The sequence below is a fragment of the Zophobas morio genome, unplaced genomic scaffold, assembly GCF_036711695.1.
Source record: "Zophobas morio isolate AGI-343-1 ecotype UQ-CSIRO unplaced genomic scaffold, CSIRO_AGI_Zmor_V1 ptg000024l, whole genome shotgun sequence".
NCBI classification, from domain to species: domain Eukaryota; kingdom Metazoa; phylum Arthropoda; class Insecta; order Coleoptera; family Tenebrionidae; genus Zophobas; species Zophobas morio.
In genome coordinates this window covers 21,098,743-21,123,021 of record NW_026972129.1, presented here as the reverse complement: position 1 = coordinate 21,123,021, position 24,279 = coordinate 21,098,743, and the positions used below count along the sequence as shown (strand labels likewise).

Genomic DNA, 24,279 nt, shown 5'->3' with positions numbered 1-24,279 from the left:
TTCCCATGAATAAAAATAAACCAAGAAGTAAATCCACTGTTTGTGAAACAAAAATTAGTAGGAGTAATAATTTCTTTTTTATCTACAAAAATTTCATACCGGGCTATTTTGACGAGTCACGACAAAAAGAAGCTTCAAATGAAATTACCTACGACAAGTTTTAGGAGAAAATGAACTGAGTTCTACTAAAGACTAATTAATTCAAGTTTTGCAAAGTTGTTTAGATGATCCTGGAATTAAAAAATTGTAAAATCAAAAAATGCAGTAAATATCAGCGTAGTATTTGATAAAGGAGGATTGGGGCATCTTTTTTTGCTGTGTAATCCTTCCTAAATGGCACTTTAGTTTCCAATAAGGTCAATTGTTATATCATCTTTAACCGTCTCGGAATGGGTTTTTACCATTTGTCTCCCACAAGCGCGTAGGCATTTTCTCTTTCCATCCCGCCATTCACCAAAGTTCGGAGGTTTCCAGAGGTGCGACTTTGATAAAACAATCGCCGAACTTTAAGCGCGTCCTCAATGTATCAGTCCCACCACAAACCCTGCCACTATAACGATAATTTATCATCCGGCAATCCATTGATTACTTCACAAGTAGAAGTAATCTGGCAATGGAACCGAGGTCTAGGGGAAGGGTTGCCCATCACTCTAACAAATTTCAGCTGGCAATAATAATCGACTCTCCCGTCTTCCACACAATGAAACCAATAAATTCAATTATTGTAGCGTACAAACGAAACCTTTGGTGTGGTCCAATCAATTACGCGGCCCCAGGACGAAGTAATTATGTCCGCTTGTTCAACGAGCAAAGATCTCGAAAAACACGCTCGTAAACTGCAAAAAGCACCTGATGTGTATTAGCGAGAGTCCGTTGTTGGAGTCAATTAGATATGCTAATGTTCGGGCGTTGCAGACTGTCATCATCGTTCACGTTCACTTTCCATTCGGATTCAATTGCTGCCACAAGCAGTTCTAACAGGGATGCTCTTCTTGGGAGACGTGTAATGCTTGTACATTTCCATATTCATGTGACAATCTGGTTCGGGAGGAAAACACGTCCCTGATTCGATGATGTCGGTGATCGTTTGCATAATTCCAAAATTAACAGTGAACGGAATCGCGCGTTTCAGCACCGGAAACTTCGGAAGCCGCGATAGAATGGAGCATCGGATGTTTTGGCAAGCAGGGCATGTTGTGAAAGTGTAATTTAGGTAGTTGCTGCTTATTTGACATGTTTGAGTTTCTGGCCGGGTGAAGGGTAAGCCAGAAACTCGTCGAGCGAGATCGCCAAAAACGGCAATAAATGTGTTTTATCTGTTTGCTGACAGTTACGAGGTTTATTGGCAGTTGGATCCAAAATTTAAGAGATGAGCCGCTTTTTCGGTTCTTTCAGAAGAGAGATTTTCTTGGAGAAGTATGTGAGAATGTTACCATTTTGTTATAAACGATAAATGATCCAATCTATTATCTGGTAGTATCGAACGAAAGCGGTCTGTACATCAATCTTTTGCAAAGTATTTGCTGGTTCTATGATCCCATGAATTATTATATTTTTCTCTTTATTTTAATATGTCAACGTATATCCAATGTTATTCCAATTGTGCCCTGACGATGTTCATTAAACGAAACGAGTTGGACAACTTTATTCTAGTTTATTTTGTTTAGTGAAATCATGGAGAAAAAAAAGAACGGTTTCAAAGAAAAATTGAAGTAAAGAAAACACAAAGAATTAATGTGAAATAAAGCAATAACTAACCAATCGGAAAAAATGTTTTTCGAAATATCGAAAAATTGAGAAATCAAAAAATTTTTAAACTCGAAAAATTGAAAAATTAGAAGCGGGGATCCAAAAGTTGAAAAATTGATGAATCGAGCAATCGAAACATCGAAAAATTAAAATATCGCAAAATTGAAAAATTCAGAAATTGAAAAATTCCCAAAACTGAAATGTTGAACATTTTGAGAAATTGAAAACTTGAAAAAACGAGAAATCGAAAAATTTGAAAGTCGAAATATTTTTAAAATCCGAAAAATCTAAAAACGGAGAAATCAAAAATCGAAACATCAAAAGATCAAGAAATCTAAAAGTTGAAAAGTTAAAAAATCAACAATTAGAAACACCCCAAAATCGAAAAGTCGAAAAATCGAAAAACTAGGAAATTGAAAAAATCGAAAAATCGGAACATCTAAAAACTGGAAAAACGAAATGACGAAAAATTGAAAATTGAGAAATCGAAAAATTAAAAAACTGAAATATCAAGAAATCTAAACATTAAAAGATCGAGAAATCGAGATGTCGAAAAATTGAGAAATCAATTCAACCCAAACTCGAAAAGCCGAAGAGTCGAATAATCAAAAAATCGAAAACACAAAAATTCCAAAACCAAAATAACGATAAATCGGAACATCGAAAAATTGGAAAATCGAAAAGGCCAAAAGTCAAAAAATCGTAAGACGGAGAGAGATAAAAGTGAAATTGAAAGAAATCAAAATATGAAAAGATCGAGAGATTGAAAAATCGAAATGTCGAAAAATCGAAAATTAAGAAAAAATCGAAAATTAAGAAATCGAAAACTCAAAATCGAAAAATTAAAAATTAAAGAAAAACCGGAAAATCGAAAGATCAAGTAATCGAAACATCAAAAAATAAAAAATTTGAAAAATCCAGAAATTACAAATTTTCCAAAATTGAAATGTTGAAAAATTGGGAATAGAAAACTTGAAAAAACGATAAATCTAAAAATCGAAAGATTGAAAAATTAAGAATTTAATACTGGTGAAATTGTGATTCTAAAAATTGGAAAACCGAAAAACCGAAACCTGGAAAAATTGAAAAATTGAAATATCAAGAAACCAAAACATCAGAAGATCGAAAAGTCGAGAAGTCGAAAAATCGAAAAATTGAGAAATTAAAACAGCCCAAACTCGAAAAGCCGATCAGAAAAACGGGAAATCGAAAAATTCCAAAACTGAAATGACGATAAATTGGGAAATCGAAAAACTGAAAAATCGGAACATTGAAAAATTGGAAAATCGAAATACATATCGACAAAGTGAGAAACAGAGATCAAGAAATCGAAAATACGAAATGTTGAAAAATCTAAAAAATTGAGAAATCGAAACAGGCCAAGATCTAAAAGTTGAGAAGCTGAACAATCGATGAATCCAAAAACGAAAAATGAAAGTATCGAAAACTTGAAAACTCCAGAAAATGAAAAATGTTCAAAATAGAAAATTTGAAAAAACGAAGAATTTAAAAATCCAAAAATTTGAAAAATTAGAAAAGCGAGATGTCAAGAAATCAAATAAAAAATCGTAGAATTGAAAAATACAAAGCATAAAAAATCGCAAAAATAGAGAAATCGAGAAATTGAAAAATCTGGAATTGAAAAAATTGAAAATTAAAATTTGAAAAAATAAACCGATTTAGACATCAAAAAATCAAAAAGTTGAAAAATAGGAAAATCCAGAAATCGAAAAAAACATTGGGAAATTGAAAAATCGGAACATCCAAAAATAGGAAAATTAAAAATTAAAAAACTAAAATGGTGAGAAATCGAAACATCTAAAAGTCGAAAAGTCAGAAGTCGTAAAATGGGGCAACCGAAATAACCGAAAATCGAAATTTTCAAATATGATAAGGAAAAATCGAAAAATTTGATAACTGAAAAACTGAAAAATCAAAAATATTTAAATCTAAAGATCGAGAAATTGAAAAATTAACAAATCGGGAAATCGAAACATCAAAAAATTCAAAACAATATAAATTTAAAAATTAAAAAAGGAAATAACTCGAAAAATAGAATCGAAATATTTGAAAAATCCTAAAACTGAAATTTCGAAAAATTGAAAAATCTAAAATTGAAAAAATCGAGAATCAAAAAATCGATAATAATTTACCAAATTGAGAAGTCGAGAAATCAAGAAATGGAAAAATGAAACATTTGTAAAATCGAAAAATTGAAAAATCGAAAAATGAAAAATCGAGCAATCGAAAATTTCAAGAATCGAAAATCTGGATGATTAGGGTAAAATTACACATGGATTCATAAGCCACAAACGGAAAGTAAGTTGTTTTATAAGATTTAAATAAAATTTACAATTGTCAAATTTGTAACCTGATAGATATTATTCCTAATAATTATACACACAAAATTTTGACGACAATCGGTCCGGTAGCTTCAGAGATTCTGTCTAATAAAAAAAAAAAAAAGAAAATGCGAACAGACGGAAACGGGAGATCCATTTTTTCGTACTCTAATGATCATGAAACATCGAGACAACTTGAAAGCATCCAGTCGCCCGATGGATTTGATTGCTATACTTCCTTAGCCTACGCTCAATAAGTGAAAATCCTAGGTCAGCAACAACACTTGGAGCAACACATCTAGAACTTTCAGTTTATTAAAAACACTGACCTTGTCAAAGTATTTTGTCACCATGTACAACCATAAAACATTTGGCATTGTTACGTAACATCAAAGATTTTAACACGTTATCAACCACTTACATCTGAAGAGCTTTTGATAATTGCTTCTGATGTTGTTATTGTCTGAGCTAACTAGAGAACATGTGTAGGCAAAGGCCGTTTTTAAAAACTTCAAAGTCATTCTTCATTAGCATCAGTGGTATTTGCAAACGACCTTTAAGTAAAGCACTTAACTCAGCAGGCAAAATGTCGTAACAGTTTGACAGGTACAGGTTTCCAAAAACAAATAACAACAATCCTAAAACGATATCAAATATTCGAAAAACCTTCACAAACACGTCGTTGTTTTGTAAAAAAAATCTGTTTGCTTTGTTACAGCAATTTTCGAATCATACACACAATATACGTAATTGTAAAAGCCACTCCAATAAAACTGTTACGTTACGTGTGCGTACCGTTACGCAATGAGATAATGGGTTTTTGTTGCCGCCGAATGAAATTTCGGATGCTCACCTTCCCGGCTGGTCCATAACGGTCTCAAATTCGATTAATGGCACAATACGGCACTCATTAGAGGCGCCAGAACTGTTGTCACACAGCCCAGATTTATTTGCCTTTCACTCATCCACTAGTACAAAAACACAAAGAGGTTTCTGGTCAATAAATTCTATGTCATAATCTAATCATCGCCCACCTGTATAGAAATACGGCGCCGTTTGTTTTTGTGCCGTTTTTTTTACTCCTTGCTATTCCTACGGCGAAAGTGACTTAATCAATTATGCGTTCACATTTTTTTCTTCAAAGGCAACCGTAAACGTTTGTAAAAATCTACTATATAATAGTATCAGGTGGGTTTGTTGATATGCAAATGACATTGTTCGCTGGTGTTGTAAAAAATGGTGTTATTGACTTGTTTGGTGTTGATGGTTCCCTAACTTTGATCTTTTGTTTTCAGTAGGCGGCATGTCCCGGCCACCAAAGCCGGCGGCTACCGCCAAGAAGGTCGCCCCGCCTGCGGTACCGCACGAATTCCGCCATTCGGGGAGCTCGTTTGGGTCGGCAGGATATGCGTCTTCGGAGGATGCGGGGTTTCTGGCACCGTCTGACCCACCTGGAGTACCCAGAGGTAATCTCATTGATAAATTGGTTTATACAGTCGAACTTCGATAAGTCGAACTCATTTGTGTATGTATTTTTGTTAAAACACAAGGTGAGAATTCTGCCAGAATTCCCTCTGGCACTTGCAGAAAACTGTTAAGTTCAAGGAACTTTGGTTGCTTTCTGAGCAACTGAGAAACACTGTAGAACCATGCATAAACAAATTTCATGCTTTGTTCACACAACGTAAACTGCATGAAATTGAATTATTTATTATTCAAGTTCGATTTATTGTGATATAAAGTCGTTGGAAAAGTTAGCTATCGATCCAGATTTACATGATGATCCCACTGCTGCCACAATTTTGGAAGTGCAACTTGAGGTCCGACTGTAGTAAATTCCAACTACTTTTTTAAGCTCTGGCTTAAAAAAAGTTAATAATTCGTATAATCAAGACAGAGGTGTTTTGGATAATTAAAAACTTACAGCTTTAGTCAGGTGGTGACGTTTAGAGTAACGGAAGGTTCTTATGGAACACTAAATGGCGGCTATTATATATTACGTAATAAAAAATTCTTATGAGCTCACCTTTTTGAGTTACTTCTAACAAGTACACCATTAATTTCTGGGAGCCTTGTACGTACAGCTGACAATTTATGTTTATAAAGTGTGAAATGGGAGGCGTGATTTTTTGTTCCTTTAGAACTGGCTTTTATAGAATTGTGGAATAATGGGGTAGACAACTTATAGCAAGTTTTTTTTTACTTGCTTGTGTGACCGGTTTCGTCCGAAGCGACATCATCAGTTTGAACTCCTCGTTCTCATCATTCTATAAATATCTAGCTAATAGTATCGTAATCTAACCATCAGTGTACAAATTCTGTACATTGTCAGAATAAATTTTAACAGCTTTGGATGGCATCCACTTGTGTATAGCATCCAGAAAATGGAAAAATTTTAAAAATATTTCAGTACTGTTATTTAGTGTTATTACGTTCTTATTACTGATTATGTGCATGCAAGTTTTCAAAAAGTACCAGAAAATAAAGAGTACTGGTGTTTAAAAATAAGTTGTATTCATTTCTAGCGAAACTTGGCAGTAGTACGATCAGGTTTAGTATGTTCCAGAATTACCCTGCTTTGCCAAATTTATTTTCCAATCAGTAAAAAACACCTGTACATAAAAAATTGCATTTGGAAAAGATGTAACGGGTGTTCATTTGAAAAAGTCATCAAGTTGGCGTTGTTTCTTGTATAGAAGAAAACGTAGCGAAAAACGCATGTGTTTTATTAATCCATAGGGTTGTTGAACATCGTTAATATTGTTATATCTATCTAATAAGTTATACCATTCCTAGTGGTTACCTGTAGTCGATCAAATTTTGGGTTTATGTTTATTGTAGCCATCCTTCACAATCTTTACAAAAAGTCAAAGCCAACTCACGTTGACTTTTTCAATTAAACACTAAGGGCCGATTTATAGAACAGCGAGTTAAATATTTAATTCTCGATTAGTTTAACAGAGAAATAAAATGTGGAATATGAGCCCGTGATTGGTAAAAATATGCGCGTTGCCTCGCAACGGACCTCAATTAAAAGTTATCCGCGAATTAACTTTAACTTCGCTTTCTATAAATCGGGTCTTGATGTTTTGTAATAGAATTTATTCTACAGAATTTTTTGGGAGTGGATAAACGGATAAATTTTGATTAACATTATCATACCTATGATAAACTTAAAACAAATGTTATACAGTTCTGATTTTTTTTCGAAAAATTTGGATGTGTAAGGTAAAAACTCGTCACGGATTCATAAACCACAAGTACAGGAATATCTTATTTTATAGAATTTAAATAAAATTTACTATTATAAATTTGGGACTTGGCGTTTTGCCATCTACATGATATTCCTAGTATACTTACAAAATTTGATACCAGTAGGTCCAGTAGTTTCGGAGATTATCTATCTAATAAAATCGACGCAGACGACAGGCAAGACAGACACACAGACGGAAACGGAAGACCACTTTTTTCGTGACATTTGAAGGGAATCAAATACATACTTCAAATGAAATCATCACATCAAAATAACAATTCCGCTGAGTTTAAAATAAATGAATTAATAAAAGGTACTATGAATTGAAACACGAAGTGTTCGATCAATTAAAATATTTTTAACTCATCTGTAGTGTTGATTACCTATTATTTAATATCTATAGAATACCAAATCTAATAATCGAAAATACATTGAATTAGAGTTGGTTCTGTCTGATAAGTTTTGAGTGGTACATACTACTGCCCCAATTTCACGCAAATGGATGTTAATTAACGAAACTTTAACTAATCACTTTCACTGGGCATTTAGACTATTTTATATTTCTGGAAAAAAATCTTTAATAGTGATTTATGAAATTTCTGATCTAGTTGGTCATTTCGCGTACGGCAGCAGTGCAATTGAAACGGCTGACGTAAGCGTGATGGTTAACTAGAGCAGAAATTTAAAAAATCACCTGATATAAAACAGTTATTAGGAAAAAAATAGAATAAGGTTATTTAGACAGAACTTCTATCGCCCCTGAACTACATTCCAACATATCTCGCTTATTCGAAAAATTATATCAAATTTGAGTCGGCAATTTTTTGTACGATAACCTCTATAAGTTACAAAATATAGATCCTCCCAGTCATAGTGTAAGAAAAAATGGCCCCCAAGGTAATCGAACCCGCGACTTTCGTGTTAACAAACAGAAGCTCTAACCACTATACAATTTTCATTTTTTTGCGAAAATCTGGATGTCTAGGGAAGAACTCAAAGCTGATTCATGAACTACAAGTACAAGGGTGTGTTATTTTACAAAATATAAAAATATGTCATGCAAAATTTTAAGCAAATTTTTGGTGGGGATAATTAAACAAATTTTAGGTAGCGTTTTACCGTCCAGACGATATTTTTAACATACATATAAAGTTTGACAACAATTGGTCCAGTAGTTTCGGAAATGGTCTGTCTATCTAATAAATTTGACAGACGACAAACATACATATAGAAATGGGAGACCTATTTTTTTCGTACTCTTGAGTTCATGTAACGTCGAAAGCACATGCATTTATTTCAAGTGCTTGGCTGTGTTTTAAGAATCTAAAGTAGGTCTCTCTTCCACCTCTGGAAGAAATGACCACCATGAAAAACTTTTTTTTTTTGTATTAATATCCGATGGATACAATTAAAAGCGACAGATTTTCCAAAGTCAAAATGATGTACGACCTTTTATAATCCCCTATATAATGTGGAAAATAGCTTAATTTATTGTTTCCAACTAACGTAATAAACATAGAAAAAATGGAACTGCGATACCAAGCCATCGAAAGCTTGTTACGTTGGCAATGCGGGAAGTTGACAATTAGTGAGCGAAATTGTGTGTATTCAAGTGTGTGATCAGCTTTAGAGCTATTCATATTGTTTGTTGCAGTCTGTTATCCATACAATCAGAGAAAATTATATTATCAAACATTTGTCCATTTATTTACATTGATGAAATTACCGCTGCCATTGGAACCAACGTAACACCGCAACTTTAATTATTTAGTAACCAGATTTGACCTTGACGTGTAACAAAAAAGCTGTTGCATTTACTGGTTCCCATCAGGGCTTTAACCTTGCCGTCGCTTTTTACTTTCTTTGATGATGTCAATAATCAGGTGATTATGTAGTTAATGCAAAAACAAATCTTATAAATATATTTTTTACGTAACAAATCGGATCTCGACTTTTTAAAATAATAAGTCTAATCTTTCAATCATTAGTTCGTGTCGTGCTGACATTCCACGTCAAAGCAATGAATATAATTCGCGGTTGGCAAGAACAAGGAAGAACAAAAATAAAATAATGACACTGCGGGTAATTGAGGGAAAATATAGAGCATCTCATTACGACGGAACTCTTGAATGAACATGCAAATTACGCTTTTTGTCCTGCAGGATATCATCTGTAATCTCAGCCAACGTAAAAACCGTCCTTGAAGTAATGGTAACGTAATTATACGGTTGCGGTCTGTATTAAAAATCCCATTCCGCCTGTGGCCGAATTCTTAGGGATAAATGCGTACTTGACAAGGTAAAGCATGAATCTTGCATGGCGTGAACGCAGCTTTTGGTATCAGTGGCGGCGCCATTTTTTCTTGCTCTGGAATGTTATTGGGAAAAAGGACGATGTGGAGATCGATATCGGGTTTTGTGCAGGTACTTTCTAGCAAAGTGCTTCATGGGTTAGATTTTAGGTGGTGACATACAGGATGTTGTGAACTAGTTGTGGTACTTGGTTTTAAAATCGAGTTAATTGATGTCTAATTAAGGCAATGTTGGTCGTGGTCGCCAATTTTTCGTGTGGAAAAAGTGTGTAGAAAGCGGAGTGTTTTAGGCGGGTTTGGTTATCTGGAGCGAGATGTTTTCCCACGTGATTTTTTCACATTCTTAGCCTTGTATCAACTGAGTTTTTATCAACATGTGAGGGCAAATATATTGATATAGTGAGAGGAATGCAAGGATGTCGATAATATACTGGTCATAATCGGCTGCACTTCCTCACTTTAGAGGTAACTCGGTAATTGCGACGATTAGATGCGTGGGTAGACTACAAAAATGGGAATGAACGAACCTTTTTTAAAGTTCTGAAGTTTGTTGAACCCTGGTGTTGATGAGTTCAAATGCATCGTAGCAACTTTTGAAAACAATGTCCTGTGTAATACAAAAAAAGACAAGTTACAATAATCTGAATTGAAAAATGTTTTCACAATAGTAGCTAAAACAGCAGTCCCTTTTACGGAAATATGGTTGAAATATTTTTTTTTTATTCAGTAGTAGAATTTTTAGCATTAATATAATCATTCCAAAAAATTACAAAAAAAATTACACTGTTAAAAATCAACAATTGTGTTATAGAATAATTTCAACGGATCAGCTGAAATGAAACACCTCACTTATATTTTATATTGTAGAATAAATGCAATTGCTTTATGCATAATTTAAAAACGTTCATTGGAATTTACGTTCTCAAAAAAGATAAATCGACAAACGTACTATTCCGCAGGAAAAAAATATGGACAGTCAATATTATCAAGGACTCTGCAATTTTTCTGCCAACGCCATATGGTAGCCATAGAAAAAAGTGTCCTCTAAACTAGATATTTGCCAGAAATTGCCTTTCTATGAAAATGAAGTAAATTTAATTTAAATTTAAGATTTGGCTGCTATTTGGAATTATATTTCACGAACCAGAACATTATTTTTTTTTTTTGCAGAAAATAATATTACATTTGATTTTAGATTTCATATGTTCTCATTATTTTAATGTGTACATGTACAAATGTACAATCTGATTATTAAAAAATAAAAAAAAAGTTACGTACGGTTTTTTAAGACCTTATAATAAAATTATTTTTTGAACAGTACAGGCTGTTCTGTTTACGGATTAATACTCAACCTATTTTTTTTTTATGTAATACGTATATATTTTTACAAATTCTTATTGATCTCGTCTTAACCTTTATAACCATAGTACATTTTTGAAATTCCGAAGCGACGTTGCCACTTAATTCCAAGCCAAGAAAAAAAATCGCAATATATGTATGTAGTTATTTTTAAAATCTTTGTCACAGTATTTTGTGGAGACATAAATAAAAGTACGCGCTTTGTTGTGGTATTATTAAAATTGAATCTTAATATACAGAAAGTTAAAAAAATAAGTTGTTTAATTTTCACATATCGATTTTAACTTTTTACAAATAGAACACCCTGTATTTTATTACCGCATTTCTCTTCTTGTTAAGAATTTCCTATGTTAATTCTATTTTTATACATACTTTGTATTTCAAAATTTCACTTAATAAGAACACACCCTGTAACTGTTGTTTATCTCTCCATAAAATACATATTTCACAGATTTCCTGTGAACCCATGAGTTTACAAGGCCCTGGAAGAACCTAACGAGAGTATATAAAAACATATAGGTATTCTACTTAAAAAATCTAAGTAGGCGTCAAAAACAAAACACGGAATATAATCGGAAATAATTTTAATGTATGCTACTCCATGGACCATAGAAAAAAATATATATTATTTTGAATTGTCAAGATTTAAGTGGTGCACAATTTTTTTTTATAATTACTGTGTATATTTTTACAGGTTTAATTTTTTAGAGACAATTTTCGAATTTTCACAAAAAGAGAACATGTAAAAATGTAACAGTGTTTTAACTTGTTTTTGCAAGGTGATGTAATTGACAAATTCTGACTTTGATCATAATTATTAAGTGGGACATCCTGTGTCTAAGCCTTTTTTCATATCAAGTTTTTCGAAATTTGATCTAACAGTAATTCCGAAAAGCTATTAGGATAAATTTCAACAGATTTGGTATAAAAAAGCCTACCTGGAGATAAACGTGAAAATGTTCTAAAATACAGGATGTCCGATTTGAATAGTATGCAAATAGGTGTAATTGAGACGAGTAAAACACAGTTCAGCCCTTTATGCTTTTGTCAAAGAAAGGGTTAGAAGAAGACTTGTGTAAACTCCAGACATCCATCTTTAAATATGGCGGAATTGAGAATTTGTAATAAAAAAGCAAATGTGCTGAAAAATGTTGATCCAAAAATAATTGTCTGAAACAGATTTTCTCCTTTTTTAATAACGAATCCAAAAAATGTAAAAATTCTATAAAAATTGGTCTAAAATTATCTAGACAGAACTTCCCTCGCCTATGAAGTTCAGGCGAACAAATACAGATTTTTCGAAAAATTATAAATCTTTATTTTTATTTTTTTTTGATTCTTGATTTGATCAATAACAAATTACCTTATCATTAATTTTGTTGAGTCACCCTCTATAAGTAATCCAAAAAAAAATGTTCATATAGATCCTGTTGTAATTCAATATATTAATCAAGGCAAAAATTATTACGACCATATCCCATATTTTCTCTGTTTAGCTTACTGTTAAGTATTTGTTTATAAAGGGTGATAAATGTAAGGCGCCCGAGAAACGCTGAGTACTTCAGTTTATATTTTATATATGCGTATTTGTGATCTTAAAAGTTAGTTCGTAATAAGCTTTTAAAACGAACGGATCGCATTTTTAATACACGCACTTTAAGGACAATTGTGTTTTAATTAACCCATTTCCTAGAGGTTATGGGCCCAGACTACGCGTAAAGTGTGTGTATATCGTGTTACGTGCCGGCGCGACAAACGAAATAAACTGAAAATGGATAACACACGTGTAAAGCGAAATATACAACCGTTTAAGGGTGAAAAGTATAGTGTGTGGAAATTTAGAATTCGGGCATTGTTGGCTGAGTTGGAAGTGCTACATGTCATAGACAGTGCCGTACCACCAGTGATTACAGATGAGTGGAAGAAACAAGATTCAACAGCGAAAAATGTCATCGTAGAATATCTCCACGACTCGTTTCTTGGTTTTGCGTAAGAGAATGAACAAGCACGAGAGATACTAGCCAAACTAGACAATATCTACGAAAGAAGAAGTTTGGCAACTCAGTTGGCGTTAAGAAAACAACTATTAAGCCTGAAACTCCAAGGCGATAACACCTTATTCCAACACTTCACCCGCTTCGATGTCATCATTGCAGATTTAGTTGCAGCCGGAGCCGTGTTAGAAGAGATGGACAAAGTGTCCCATCTACTTTTGACGTTACCGTCTTCTTACGACGGTGTAATAACTGCATTAGAAACCCTGGGAGCGGACAATTTGAGCCTCGCCTTTGTCAAAACTCGTTTGTTAGATCACGAAGTCAAACTACAAACGGGAGAAACAGCCACTAACCTAAAGGCCTTAAGAACGAGCAGTTCTTATTCATCGCAGAAACCCAGTGGGAGTCAAGATAACTTCAAAAGCGTACGAAATACGAAGAAATTTTTCAAAAGAAGGGCACAAAAATTTCGACAAACATCCTCTTCGAAATCTTACTATAAATTATCACATATGAAATGTGAACACTGTGGCCGACGCAATCATCAAAAGGGTGACTGTTATTATTATAAACGGATGTTGACAAAGCAAGAACAAAATCCAGGTGATATACAACCACCACAATCAAAGCTTGCGAACACCGATCACTTTGCCTTCATGATGACTAGCTGTGATGAAAATCTACAAAACGACACCCCAGACAGCGTCGTTTTCATTCTCGATTCGGGAGCCACGGACCATATGATCAACAGAGATGACGTTTTTACCTCCTGGTCTGTTTTGTCACCGCCACTCCAGGTTGCTGTTGCGAAAACCGGCGAATTCATGACGGCGACAAAGCGTGGTCCAATCCACGTTACCACCACGTTGGGTTTTACTGGAACCTTGCAAGACGTGTTATTTACACCCCAGGCTACAACCAACTTACTATCCATTCGTCGAATTCAAGAGAGTGGTATGAAAGTGGTATTCGATCAGGGTGTTCAAGTACAGGATAAGACGGGTAAAACAATATTAACAGGTAAGACATATAATGGTTTATTTGGTGTGAAGTTTAGAATTAATAAAAACATGACCGAGAGTGGAAGTGCATTAATGGTCAATAATAGTGACAATTTTCGTTTATGGCATGAACGTTTAGGCCATATTAGCAACGGCAAATTTCAACAATTAAAACGTTGTCAAATGGCTGATAATATGTTTGATTTAAATAAAATCATGCCCACTAATGACCTTTGTGAAGCTTGTCTATATGGAAAACAAGCAAGACTTCCATTTAACAAAAACAAAAATAAAAGTCATGTGAAAAGGCCCCTATATATTGTCCATTCGGATATATGTGGCCCAATTACACCATCAACAATAAGTTGTCAAAATTATTTTGCTTCCTTTATTGATGATTACACTCACTATACAGTTACATATTTATTAACGTACAAATCAGAATTATGTAAAGTTTTTAAAGACTTTGTAGCTAAAAGTGAGACACATTTCTCTCTCAAATTAGAAAACCTCTACTGTGACAATGGAGGTGAATATTTATCTAATGAAGTAAAGCAATTTTGTTTAGAAAAAGGAATAGCACTCCATTTAACGGTTCCTCATACACCACAACAAAATGGCGTAGCAGAACGTATGAATCGTACAATAACCGAAAAAGCACGATCAATGTTAAGTTCTGCAGATCTTGATAAGTCATTTTGGGGTGAAGCAGTTCAAACTGCTACATATCTTATCAACAGAACCCCGACAAAAGCGCTCAACACAAATAAAACGCCATATGAAATGTGGCACAATCGAAAGCCACAATTAAATCATTTAAAGGTGTTTGGTTCAACAGCATATATTCATTTAAAAACAAGAAAACATAAATTTGATAATAAATCAATAAAAGGAATTCTTGTAGGCTATGAACCAAATGGGTATAAAATATGAGATGTTCATGGTAAAAAATTTATAATTGCTCGCGATGTGGTCGCGGACGAAATAAATTTTAAAGTCTCAAGGCCAAGAGAACTAGAAGGAGATTTTGAAAGTTTTAAATCTCCTAATCACAATGAGCTTCCTGTCAATAAAAGTGAGTCACCAAAAGTCATAAAAGCAACTGAGGAACCAAAACAAGAGATTTCATTACGCAGAAGTGAACGGTTAAAAATTCGTCCACCACTATCATATGATGAAAGTCATCATAATGAACTCCTAAATTACGCTGCATCAGCTCAAGCTGAAGTAGGGTCGTTACCCTTAATATATGACGACATTAAAACAAGGCCAGAGAAGAAGCAGTGGGAGCTTGCTATTAAAGACGAATTGGATTCACTTCGAGCAAATAATACCTGGACAATCGTACCTAAACCTCTAAATAAAAACATAGTTAGCTGTAAATGGATTTTTACTATTAAAACAGATGTTCAGGGAAATCCACAAAGGTACAAAGCGCGACTGGTAGCACGGGGTTTCAATCAAACTTATCCAGCTGATTATACAGAGACTTTTGCACCAGTCGCAAGGATTTCCACTTTCAGGTTACTGTTAGCAATTGCCAATCAGTTTAATTTGTTAGTCCATCACATGGATGTAAAAACGGCTTTCTTAAACGGAACATTAAATGAAGAAATTTATATGCAAGTTCCGGACGGTGTTAAAACTGCAAATAATCAGGTGTGCAAGTTAAATAAAGCGTTATATGGTCTAAAACAGGCGTCAAGACGGTGGTTTGAACATTTTGACTCCATAATTAAAGCAAAAGGTTTTCAAAATTCAGCAGTCGATCATTGTCTTTACTACTTAAATAAAGGACACGTTAGTAAAAATATTTATATTGTATTATATGTGGACGATTTAATAATTGCCACACAGGATAAACACACAATGTTCTCCTGTAAAAAATATCTCATGACATGTTTTGAAATGAGAGATCTAAGAGAGGTTCGATTCTTTTTAGGAATAGAAATTAAAAGGGAAAGCACTAGAATTTCTTTAAACCAAAAGTCCTACTTGAACGCTGTGTTACAAAAATTTAATATGAGTGACTGCAAGTCTACTAAAACGCCCTTGCCGGAAAAAATCGATTATGTAGGCTTAAATTCAGAAGAAGGTTATAACGCATCTTGTAAAAATCTGATTGGATGTTTAATGTACGCAATGGTTTGCACACGTCCTGATTTGTCATATGTAGTAAACATCTTAAGTCGATATCAAACAAAAAATAATCAAACTTTATGGCAATATTTAAAGAGGGTATTACGATATGTCAAAGGAACTCTTGATTTAGAATTAATATATACAAAAGGTGACGTTAATAACATTTTAATTGGCTATGTGGATTCAGATTGGGGAAGCAATGACATTGACCGGAAAAGTACAAGCGGCTATCTGTACAAATTATTCACTACTTGTACTATAACCTGGAATACTAGAAAACAACAAACAGTTGCAGTTTCAACAACTGAAGCTGAATACATAGCATTATTTGAAAGTGTAAAAGAAGCTATGTGGCTTAAGTCTTTGTTAACTAGTATCGGTATAAGGGTTCTCAATCCAGTTGTCATTTTTGAAGACAACACCGGGTGCATAAACATTGCAAATAACCCCACAAATCACAAAAGGTCAAAACATATAGATATTAAATATCATTTTACGAGAGAGCAACTTGAAAAAGGCAACATTACCATTAAATATGTCTCCACAGGTGAACAACAAGCTGACATCTTCACCAAAGCGGTACCTGTTGCAAAATTTGAAGCAATGAGAAATAACATTGGCTTACAAGAGGGAGGCTTTTGTAGTTAAGAATAATTATCTTAAGCTATATACTTGGTAACCAAATCAAGATACCTGTATTTACTTCGTCGTTTTAATTTTTGAGTGGGAGTGTTGTAATTCAATATATTAATCAAGGCAAAAATTATTACGACCATATCCCATATTTTCTCTGTTTAGCTTACTGTTAAGTATTTGTTTATAAAGGGTGATAAATGTAAGGCGCCCGAGAAACGCTGAGTACTTCAGTTTATATTTTATATATGCGTATTTGTGATCTTAAAAGTTAGTTCGTAATAAGCTTTTAAAACGAACGGATCGCATTTTTAATACACGCACTTTAAGGACAATTGTGTTTTAATTAACCCATTTCCTAGAGATCCATAATGTTTTACATATTTTAGATACGATTTCTTTGGCAAAATTTAATGACGTCATCAATTTTTTGGGAGGGGATAAACGGATAAATTTTGATTAACGATTTACAATGTTTACGATGACCTTACACGCTTACCAGATATCACACCATTCGGTTTTGCAGTTTTAAAGTTAAATTGCAAAATGTAATACAATTTTGATTTTTTTTCAAAAACCGGAATGTGTAAGATAAAAACTCAACAAGGATTCATAAACAACGAGTTCAGGAATATCTTATTATAAAGGGTGTTTCAAAATGTTTTTCATCTAGTTAGCTTTGAAATCGCTACAACTCCTATGTTTCCCTTGATGAAAACCTGCAACCATAGGCGACTAGATGAAAATCATTTTGAAACATTTTGTATAAAATATAAATACCTACATGACATTTACTATTGGAAATTTTGGAGATGACGTCATCTCATTGTTAGTGGGGATGATAGACAAATTTTAAAGACGATTTGACCAATCGGTTCGGAGATTATCTGCGTAATAAAAATTAACACAGACGACAAGCAGACAGACAGATAACAGAAAAAAAAAAATAAGTAAAAAAAAATATAATACATAAAACTGTTCTTCTTGTGTTGATAGAGTTTGAATTTATTTGTTAACACTTCAAAACCATTTGCATCATATATTTCCGAATATATGTTTATAGTTTTTTATTCTGCATAAAAAAATTTCGAGTGTTTCGCTGAAAAAAATAACTTGCCTACATTTCTGTCAGACCGAAAGTGAAAGTTGAAAATGTCATTAATGACTTCTTTCCTTCTAGTCATATACGGATGTAAAATTTCAAAGTCATTTTTAAAATAACGAAAATATTTGACATTGTTAATTTTCTTAAATACAAAATGTAAGATTCAACTGCTTATTCCAAAAAGGAACTTTCGACTGTTGACATTAAAAATATTACGACAGAAGTAACCACATCGAGGTGCATTAAAGGAAAGAATTTTTAGGCTTGTGTTCTTGTCGAAAACATGTAAACGTACTTTAGGGATTTCAAGAGATGAAGATCTCGTGTCTGTTGAATTCATGTTCTTGCTACATTCAAATCGCTACAATTATTTGTAACGCGTGCAAAATATGAGCGTCATAACATATTTTTCCTACTGGTAATAAAGGTTTTCCATAAATTATTAATGTCCAAACTGTGATAAACTGTCATGACTGCTTCTAGAATTTTAGAGATTTGTAAATAACCTCGAAAGACCCACTATTTTGTTCATTTCTACTCGGTTTAGCAACTAAATGACTACAAAAGTAGTACTGGTTATAACATAAATTTGATCGTGGCACTGGCAATGGTGTCCACAGAACACCCAACTTGCAGAAAATAAATTTGAATTTCCACGAATTCCAATTCAAAAAATTGAAAAGAACGGCTAACAAATTGCGGTAGATCTGTCAGTTGAAAAAAAAACTCGTTACATCCTGCAGCGAGCTTTGTATAAAAATGAATCGTGACATTACCGGGAAAGGGAATATTAATTCCACTGCAACAATATAGCCAACACATGACAGGAAACGTTTCCACACGGACAGGTTTATTAATACGGACTAGATTAAACCTACTCAATAATTTGATAAATTCCCTATTACATTTGCCATCGACTTTTTACGGCTATAGGAAGAGCGAACCTGTTCCACTACTCGTGTTCTTGTTCTTGTCAATACCTTACCTGGAATCGGAACCCACCGTTAACAAGGTTCTTTGTGGCCGATGCCTCGTGGTTGAAAATATTGAATTATTAACAGAAGAGCAACAATCACGCGAAACACATCCTGGCAATAACTCCATTCAGCCTCTTTATTGGCCTTTCCTCACATCGTCACGCTTAATTTTTTCGGGTGGGCCACTAATCAATCTTGACAGGTACTGTTCGGCAAAAATAAATGTCGCAGCAAAAATACGGGTCGGACTTATTGCCCACGTAGCTTTTATTACGCCCACCATGGGGCGTAAATTTTAATAATACTAAATCTTACGACTCGTTCGCGAAATGAGTCTGTCTATTCAAAATTTGCATCCACAGGGCGCGCTGGGTATTAGCATCAATAAAAACGCCGGGCCTTTGTGCTCAAACTTGTGCCGTAAAATATTAATGGCGCTGCAGAAAAACCGTAGACGAAATAAGACGAAGGCAAATGTTTGGTAACTCGGCCGAATTAGCAGCGACAGCTCGTCGACTGACCGGCCGTTTTTGCCATTATGAATCGACGTCCTCATATTCCATTTGGAGTTATCGGGCACATACCTACAACTGGTCTTGCCTCTTGCACTTGGCTGCAGGTGAATGCACTCGCTTATCCCAGCTTTGGGCTCTTCCCGACCTCTCGGTGTTGTTCTTCTGACAACGCCGCCGGTCTTTACCCGTGTCTGTGTCTATGGCACCTTTGTATGTGCGTCTAGTCATTTGCACGCCATTGTTTCTTTTAGCATTAACTTAATGAATAGGACTGTGTATTCGGGCTGTCAGTGCAGACCGCCGGTTAGCTGGCGATGGTAAAGGCGTGTCGACCCGACTCTAAGCTGGATGCCGTCTTCAATGCACAAAAAGCTTTTGTGTTTTTGCAAAAAGCTCTAATTTCGCTAAAATGATCTAGACGTTGTGGCGCAATAGAAAATTAATTTTGAAAAACAAAATTATAATTATAATCTCCGTTCCGCTTTGGGATGGCAAAGAATTCGCGGCGGTGTTGTCAGTTATCACAAAGTTCCGCATCTGTTCCTGTATCATTAAACTTTTTACCTCAGACATCAAGAGAAAGATATGAACCGATGTTAAATCATTTGGCAAAAACGTAACACTGGTCTACTTTGAAAAACTATCCAACAAATATAAATCGTCAACCTTATAGTATCAGTTGTCAATGTTGAAGCGTCACACTTAAAACAGAACATGATATAGATGGATACATGCGATTGCAGAGCATTCCATTCCAAAGATGTCCAAAATTTTTACTGAAGCAGATTTTACCCGATTTTTATCTTTTGGGCCGGATGAAAAATACTTTTTCTTCAAACTGCAGAAAGACTGGACATTCCATACTTCAATTGCTAAATACGAAGTACCATTTCACTGCCTAGGCTGCAAAAATTTCTTGCTGTCGCTGAATCAACCAATGAAATGAAGCCTAGTTGTCTTATGTGTTGTTGTTGATGTTCTTACTGTCAATGTTTTGTGTTGCCAATGTCAATCACAGAGAACAAAGTGTCAAATGTTAATTGGCACAATTCAGTCGGTCAGAGTCGAGTTATAATAATAATTACTGTTATTTATATCATCTTCGAGGTTTGACATATTTTTATTAATTAACTTTAAATTTAATAGTAAGGTATTTTGATCAGTTATGCTAGAACATGTCCTTTAGAGATTTTAAAGGTGGCACACTTAGATAGATTAAACAAGAAGAAAAGGCCTTTCGGTAAGTAAATTTGACCCTATTTTCACATCAAAGTGAAAAACTGTATGGATTTTGGAAGGAAAAAATCACTTGTTTTGTCTAGGTTGTTTTTTTATTTTTTCTGATCATAGCATAAAACGCTGGCCTATGTTGAGTAAGCTTCATCCGAAAAATATAAAATTACTCTTTAAAAAATATATATGTCCTAATAGATGATTTGCAGAAATGATGTGTTATTCGCTGTAAAAAAATTATACAATAATGATGAAAACTTTGCAAATTTAATTTGACTAAAAAAATGACGAATGTCAACAGATAACAAATATTTTAGAGAGCTACGATTTTATAGTGCTTATGACCTTCTTTTCACAGCTTTTTGTAATCCGGCAACCCTATTCCTAAAGCTCTACAGCATGAAAATAACTACTTGGAAAAAAACCACTATTTTATTAAAACCAGTCGAAAAAAGACTCCAAACATCTAGCAACAGAATGTAAAACCTATTTTTAAGAACAAAGAGGAAGCATAAAGAAGCGTTTTTCTGATGAGTTGTCAGAAAATGAGAGAATTTCTGAGCCGGAATCGTACTTTAAGAATCAGTGTGTATTTGTGCTGTTTAGATTTACTGATTTGATTATTATTCAAACTAAACAAATATTTTAGAGTTTCTCTTGTAGGTAAGCAGAGAAAAATGTTGTGCCTCGGTGGGAGTCGAACCCACGTCTCTATGCTTTCCGGGCAAGTATCTTAACCACTGGACCACGAAGCCACTTATCTTTCTCTGCTTACCGACGTGTTATTGTGCCGCCACACTCTTAATTTGACTAAATTCATTCGAAATTTTACAACCGCATAAACTGCTCAAGTTTTCTAACGGAGCAGTAAAAAACGGAAGCAGCAAAATTGGCTAGTAAATACCATAATTGGTTGACAGTTGATCTCTATAATCAGTTGATTGCTTTGAAAAGTTGTTTAACATCCAGAAACTGGTAAAATTCATACCATTATGGAATTAGCAGAATTATTATTAATAGATTTCAAACGCGTTGCCTCCAGTTTTTCAAAGATTGCAACAGCTTGTTTTTTATTTTTGACCCTTCCGGTTACAATCGCGTCAGCTGAAAAGAGCTTTTCAAAGTAAATTGATTACAAATTATCTTAGACTTCTATGGGTCAAGAACACCTATCAGATTTATTACTGTTCATTGAAAAAGAAGAACTTAAGAAATTAAGATCTTCTTCAGCTACGGATGGCATAATAAATACCTTTGCTAAAAAAGGCCAGAAAAGTATCGGTTTAGTTTTAGAAAAATATTTTTAGAGTTAAGTTTTTTAAAAGGGCGCCTACTGAGGGAAGAAATTTAATTTTCAAGTTTCAATTTTTCATTACAAAACAAAGATTTTAGCATGAAGTAACTAACGAGTGATCAAAAAGTTTTCAGATTAGAGTTGGCCATGGAAATATTTGTCATGTCTTTGATTAAAATGCAAATGTTAAAAATACAAATTATTGAAATACAAATGAGGTTATGCATGACATTTGCAGTTTAATCAAAGACATGACAAATATTTTCATGGCCAACTCTAATCTGAAAACTTTTTGATCACCCGTTAGTTTTATACTATCTGCAAATACTTGTACATATTAGTAAATTCACCAAGTCGTTTTGACACAAAAATTAAATTAATTTTTATCATAACTTTTTAGCGAAATATCACACCATCATACCTCAATGAATTCAAAAAACTACTAAAATTTGTAAAAAATGTATAGTGCGACATTTAAAAAAATGAATTTGATACACAAAAAACAAATAAACGCTAAATATTAAATAATTAATTAAATCGTTTAAAATGATTTAATTTGACGTTAAACAATGGTGTACTCTAAAAAATAAGACAGCTACAGGCCTGGTTTTCTTTTTTGAACAAAAAATAAAATTAATTTAAAAAGTATACAATTCTTAAAAACAAAAAGCTTTTGTTCTATTATGACGATATATACAGTATATCAGATATTTCATCAGATTCAGATAGGAAAAGAACTAATGTGTAACAAATTAATATGACTGGAATTCATGAAGAAGAAAATAAACGGTAAAACAAATTAGTCGAAGGTTTTTTTCGACAGAGCTTCCTTCGCTCCCAAAGTACAGTCGAACAAATACAGCTTCGAAAAATTTTAAAATTTAACTCTGGTTTTTTTTTTTTGGATCCCTGTGAGCTAAAATTTATATATGTGTGGATTGTTAACGTACAGATAAAGAAGCATCATATTACCGCACAAAATTTTTTTGAAGACGTCATCAACATTTTAAATTTAATCAAGCCATCGCTTTTATTGTTCTAATGTTTTTCAAGTGTGAATTATAATCATTCTCGTCGGTACTAAATGCCCAAGGACGCACGACAAATACTCTACACCTGTTTGATGTGGTATTTGTCGTGCGTCCTTGGGCATTTAGTAAAATACACAAAGTGATAGGCGGCACGCTTCCATGACCTACTTCGACCCTGCAATCAGTTATAGAAACCCTGTAGTTGGAATCAACAAAATCGGAAATATAGCCAAAGGAGTTGCGCAGTTGCCAAATGCAGCAAATTATACTCCTTTGACTAATAAACGTCAAACTCATGTTAAAAGAGTTTTCTGAGGATTTGTTGCAAACTTACAATTATAGCCACTGCTAGCATTCGCAAATCAAGAAATAAAAAAGTTTTAATCAGAAATTTGATATAAAAGGGCCTGGAGCTCGATTTTCTAATAATAGCACAAAGTTGCCAAGGTTGTGTTATTGAGCATTCCAATACCTATTAAAAAAAAAAAAAAACTGAATAATAAAAGAGTCTGAGAACCGTGACAGGATCGGTTGTCGCAAATCGCCCTAAGAATTCCGCTCTGCACTGCACATTATGAAAATAAAATAAATCCGCGCCAATAAAATCTTCTCTCTTTGGACAAATCACTTATCTCGAGGAAGAATTTCCATTTGGAAGCGACTCAACAAATCGACATCATCGCATGAAAAGCAGTAAAACAGAAATTACATTTCTCCGTCTCAATTCCGCCACTGGCACCAGTACAAAACAAGGAAATTCCGCCTGGAAACGTCCGCATGCACAAAGTATCACTAAACATTTCTGTGGTGCAGTGGCTGAATGAACAGCACACAAAACACTCTGAATAAATCACAATACACCACTTTATTGATGGCTTCCGTCTGTGGAATGTCCTTTAGGCAGTGTCCGCATTTGTCGGCAGTTAAACGAACTCGCCGTTAATTTGGACGAAATTAATTTATTTGAGCGGCAGCGGTCGCCAGAAGCGAAGAATGAATTTTGGATATGGTCTAGTGAGGAACTATTTGCCGGGATTTATGGCCACGTCGGAGGACCACTGGTTCTAGATCACCAAGTAGTGCAAGGGCGACGCCGTTAAGGAGATTTACGGGGAGTCAGCTGAATTTAAAACAATAGGGGACGTGTTTATCGCACAGTGTTGTACTTTGATAGAACGTGGGGCTCGTGTCTGCCCATTTCATGCATGGATTGCTCTGAAGATGTTCCTATAATGCACGATTTATAGCGCAGACTAAGACGGAATTCCTTTTTAAGGAGGTTTTGTTTGGCGCTTTGTGGATGAGGGTGGGGGTGAGTCATGATGGATTATGGCTAT

At 34.1% G+C, this 24,279-nt stretch overlaps 1 protein-coding gene and 1 non-coding gene across 2 annotated transcripts in view; one reads left to right on the top strand and one right to left on the bottom strand.

The window, feature by feature from the left end:
* The window catches only part of LOC135135550 (caskin-1), a 77,286-nt gene that overhangs the window by 30,309 nt on the left and 22,698 nt on the right, over nt 1-24,279 (top strand). Inside the window, exon 3 of the mRNA XM_064064632.1 lies at nt 5,387-5,557. Coding sequence (XP_063920702.1) covers nt 5,387-5,557 — 171 coding nt within the window. The remainder of the gene's footprint in view (nt 1-5,386; nt 5,558-24,279) is intronic.
* Trnas-gga (transfer RNA serine (anticodon GGA)) lies at nt 21,299-21,372 on the bottom strand. Its single transcript has one exon. It is a non-coding gene; the product is annotated as a tRNA-Ser (tRNA).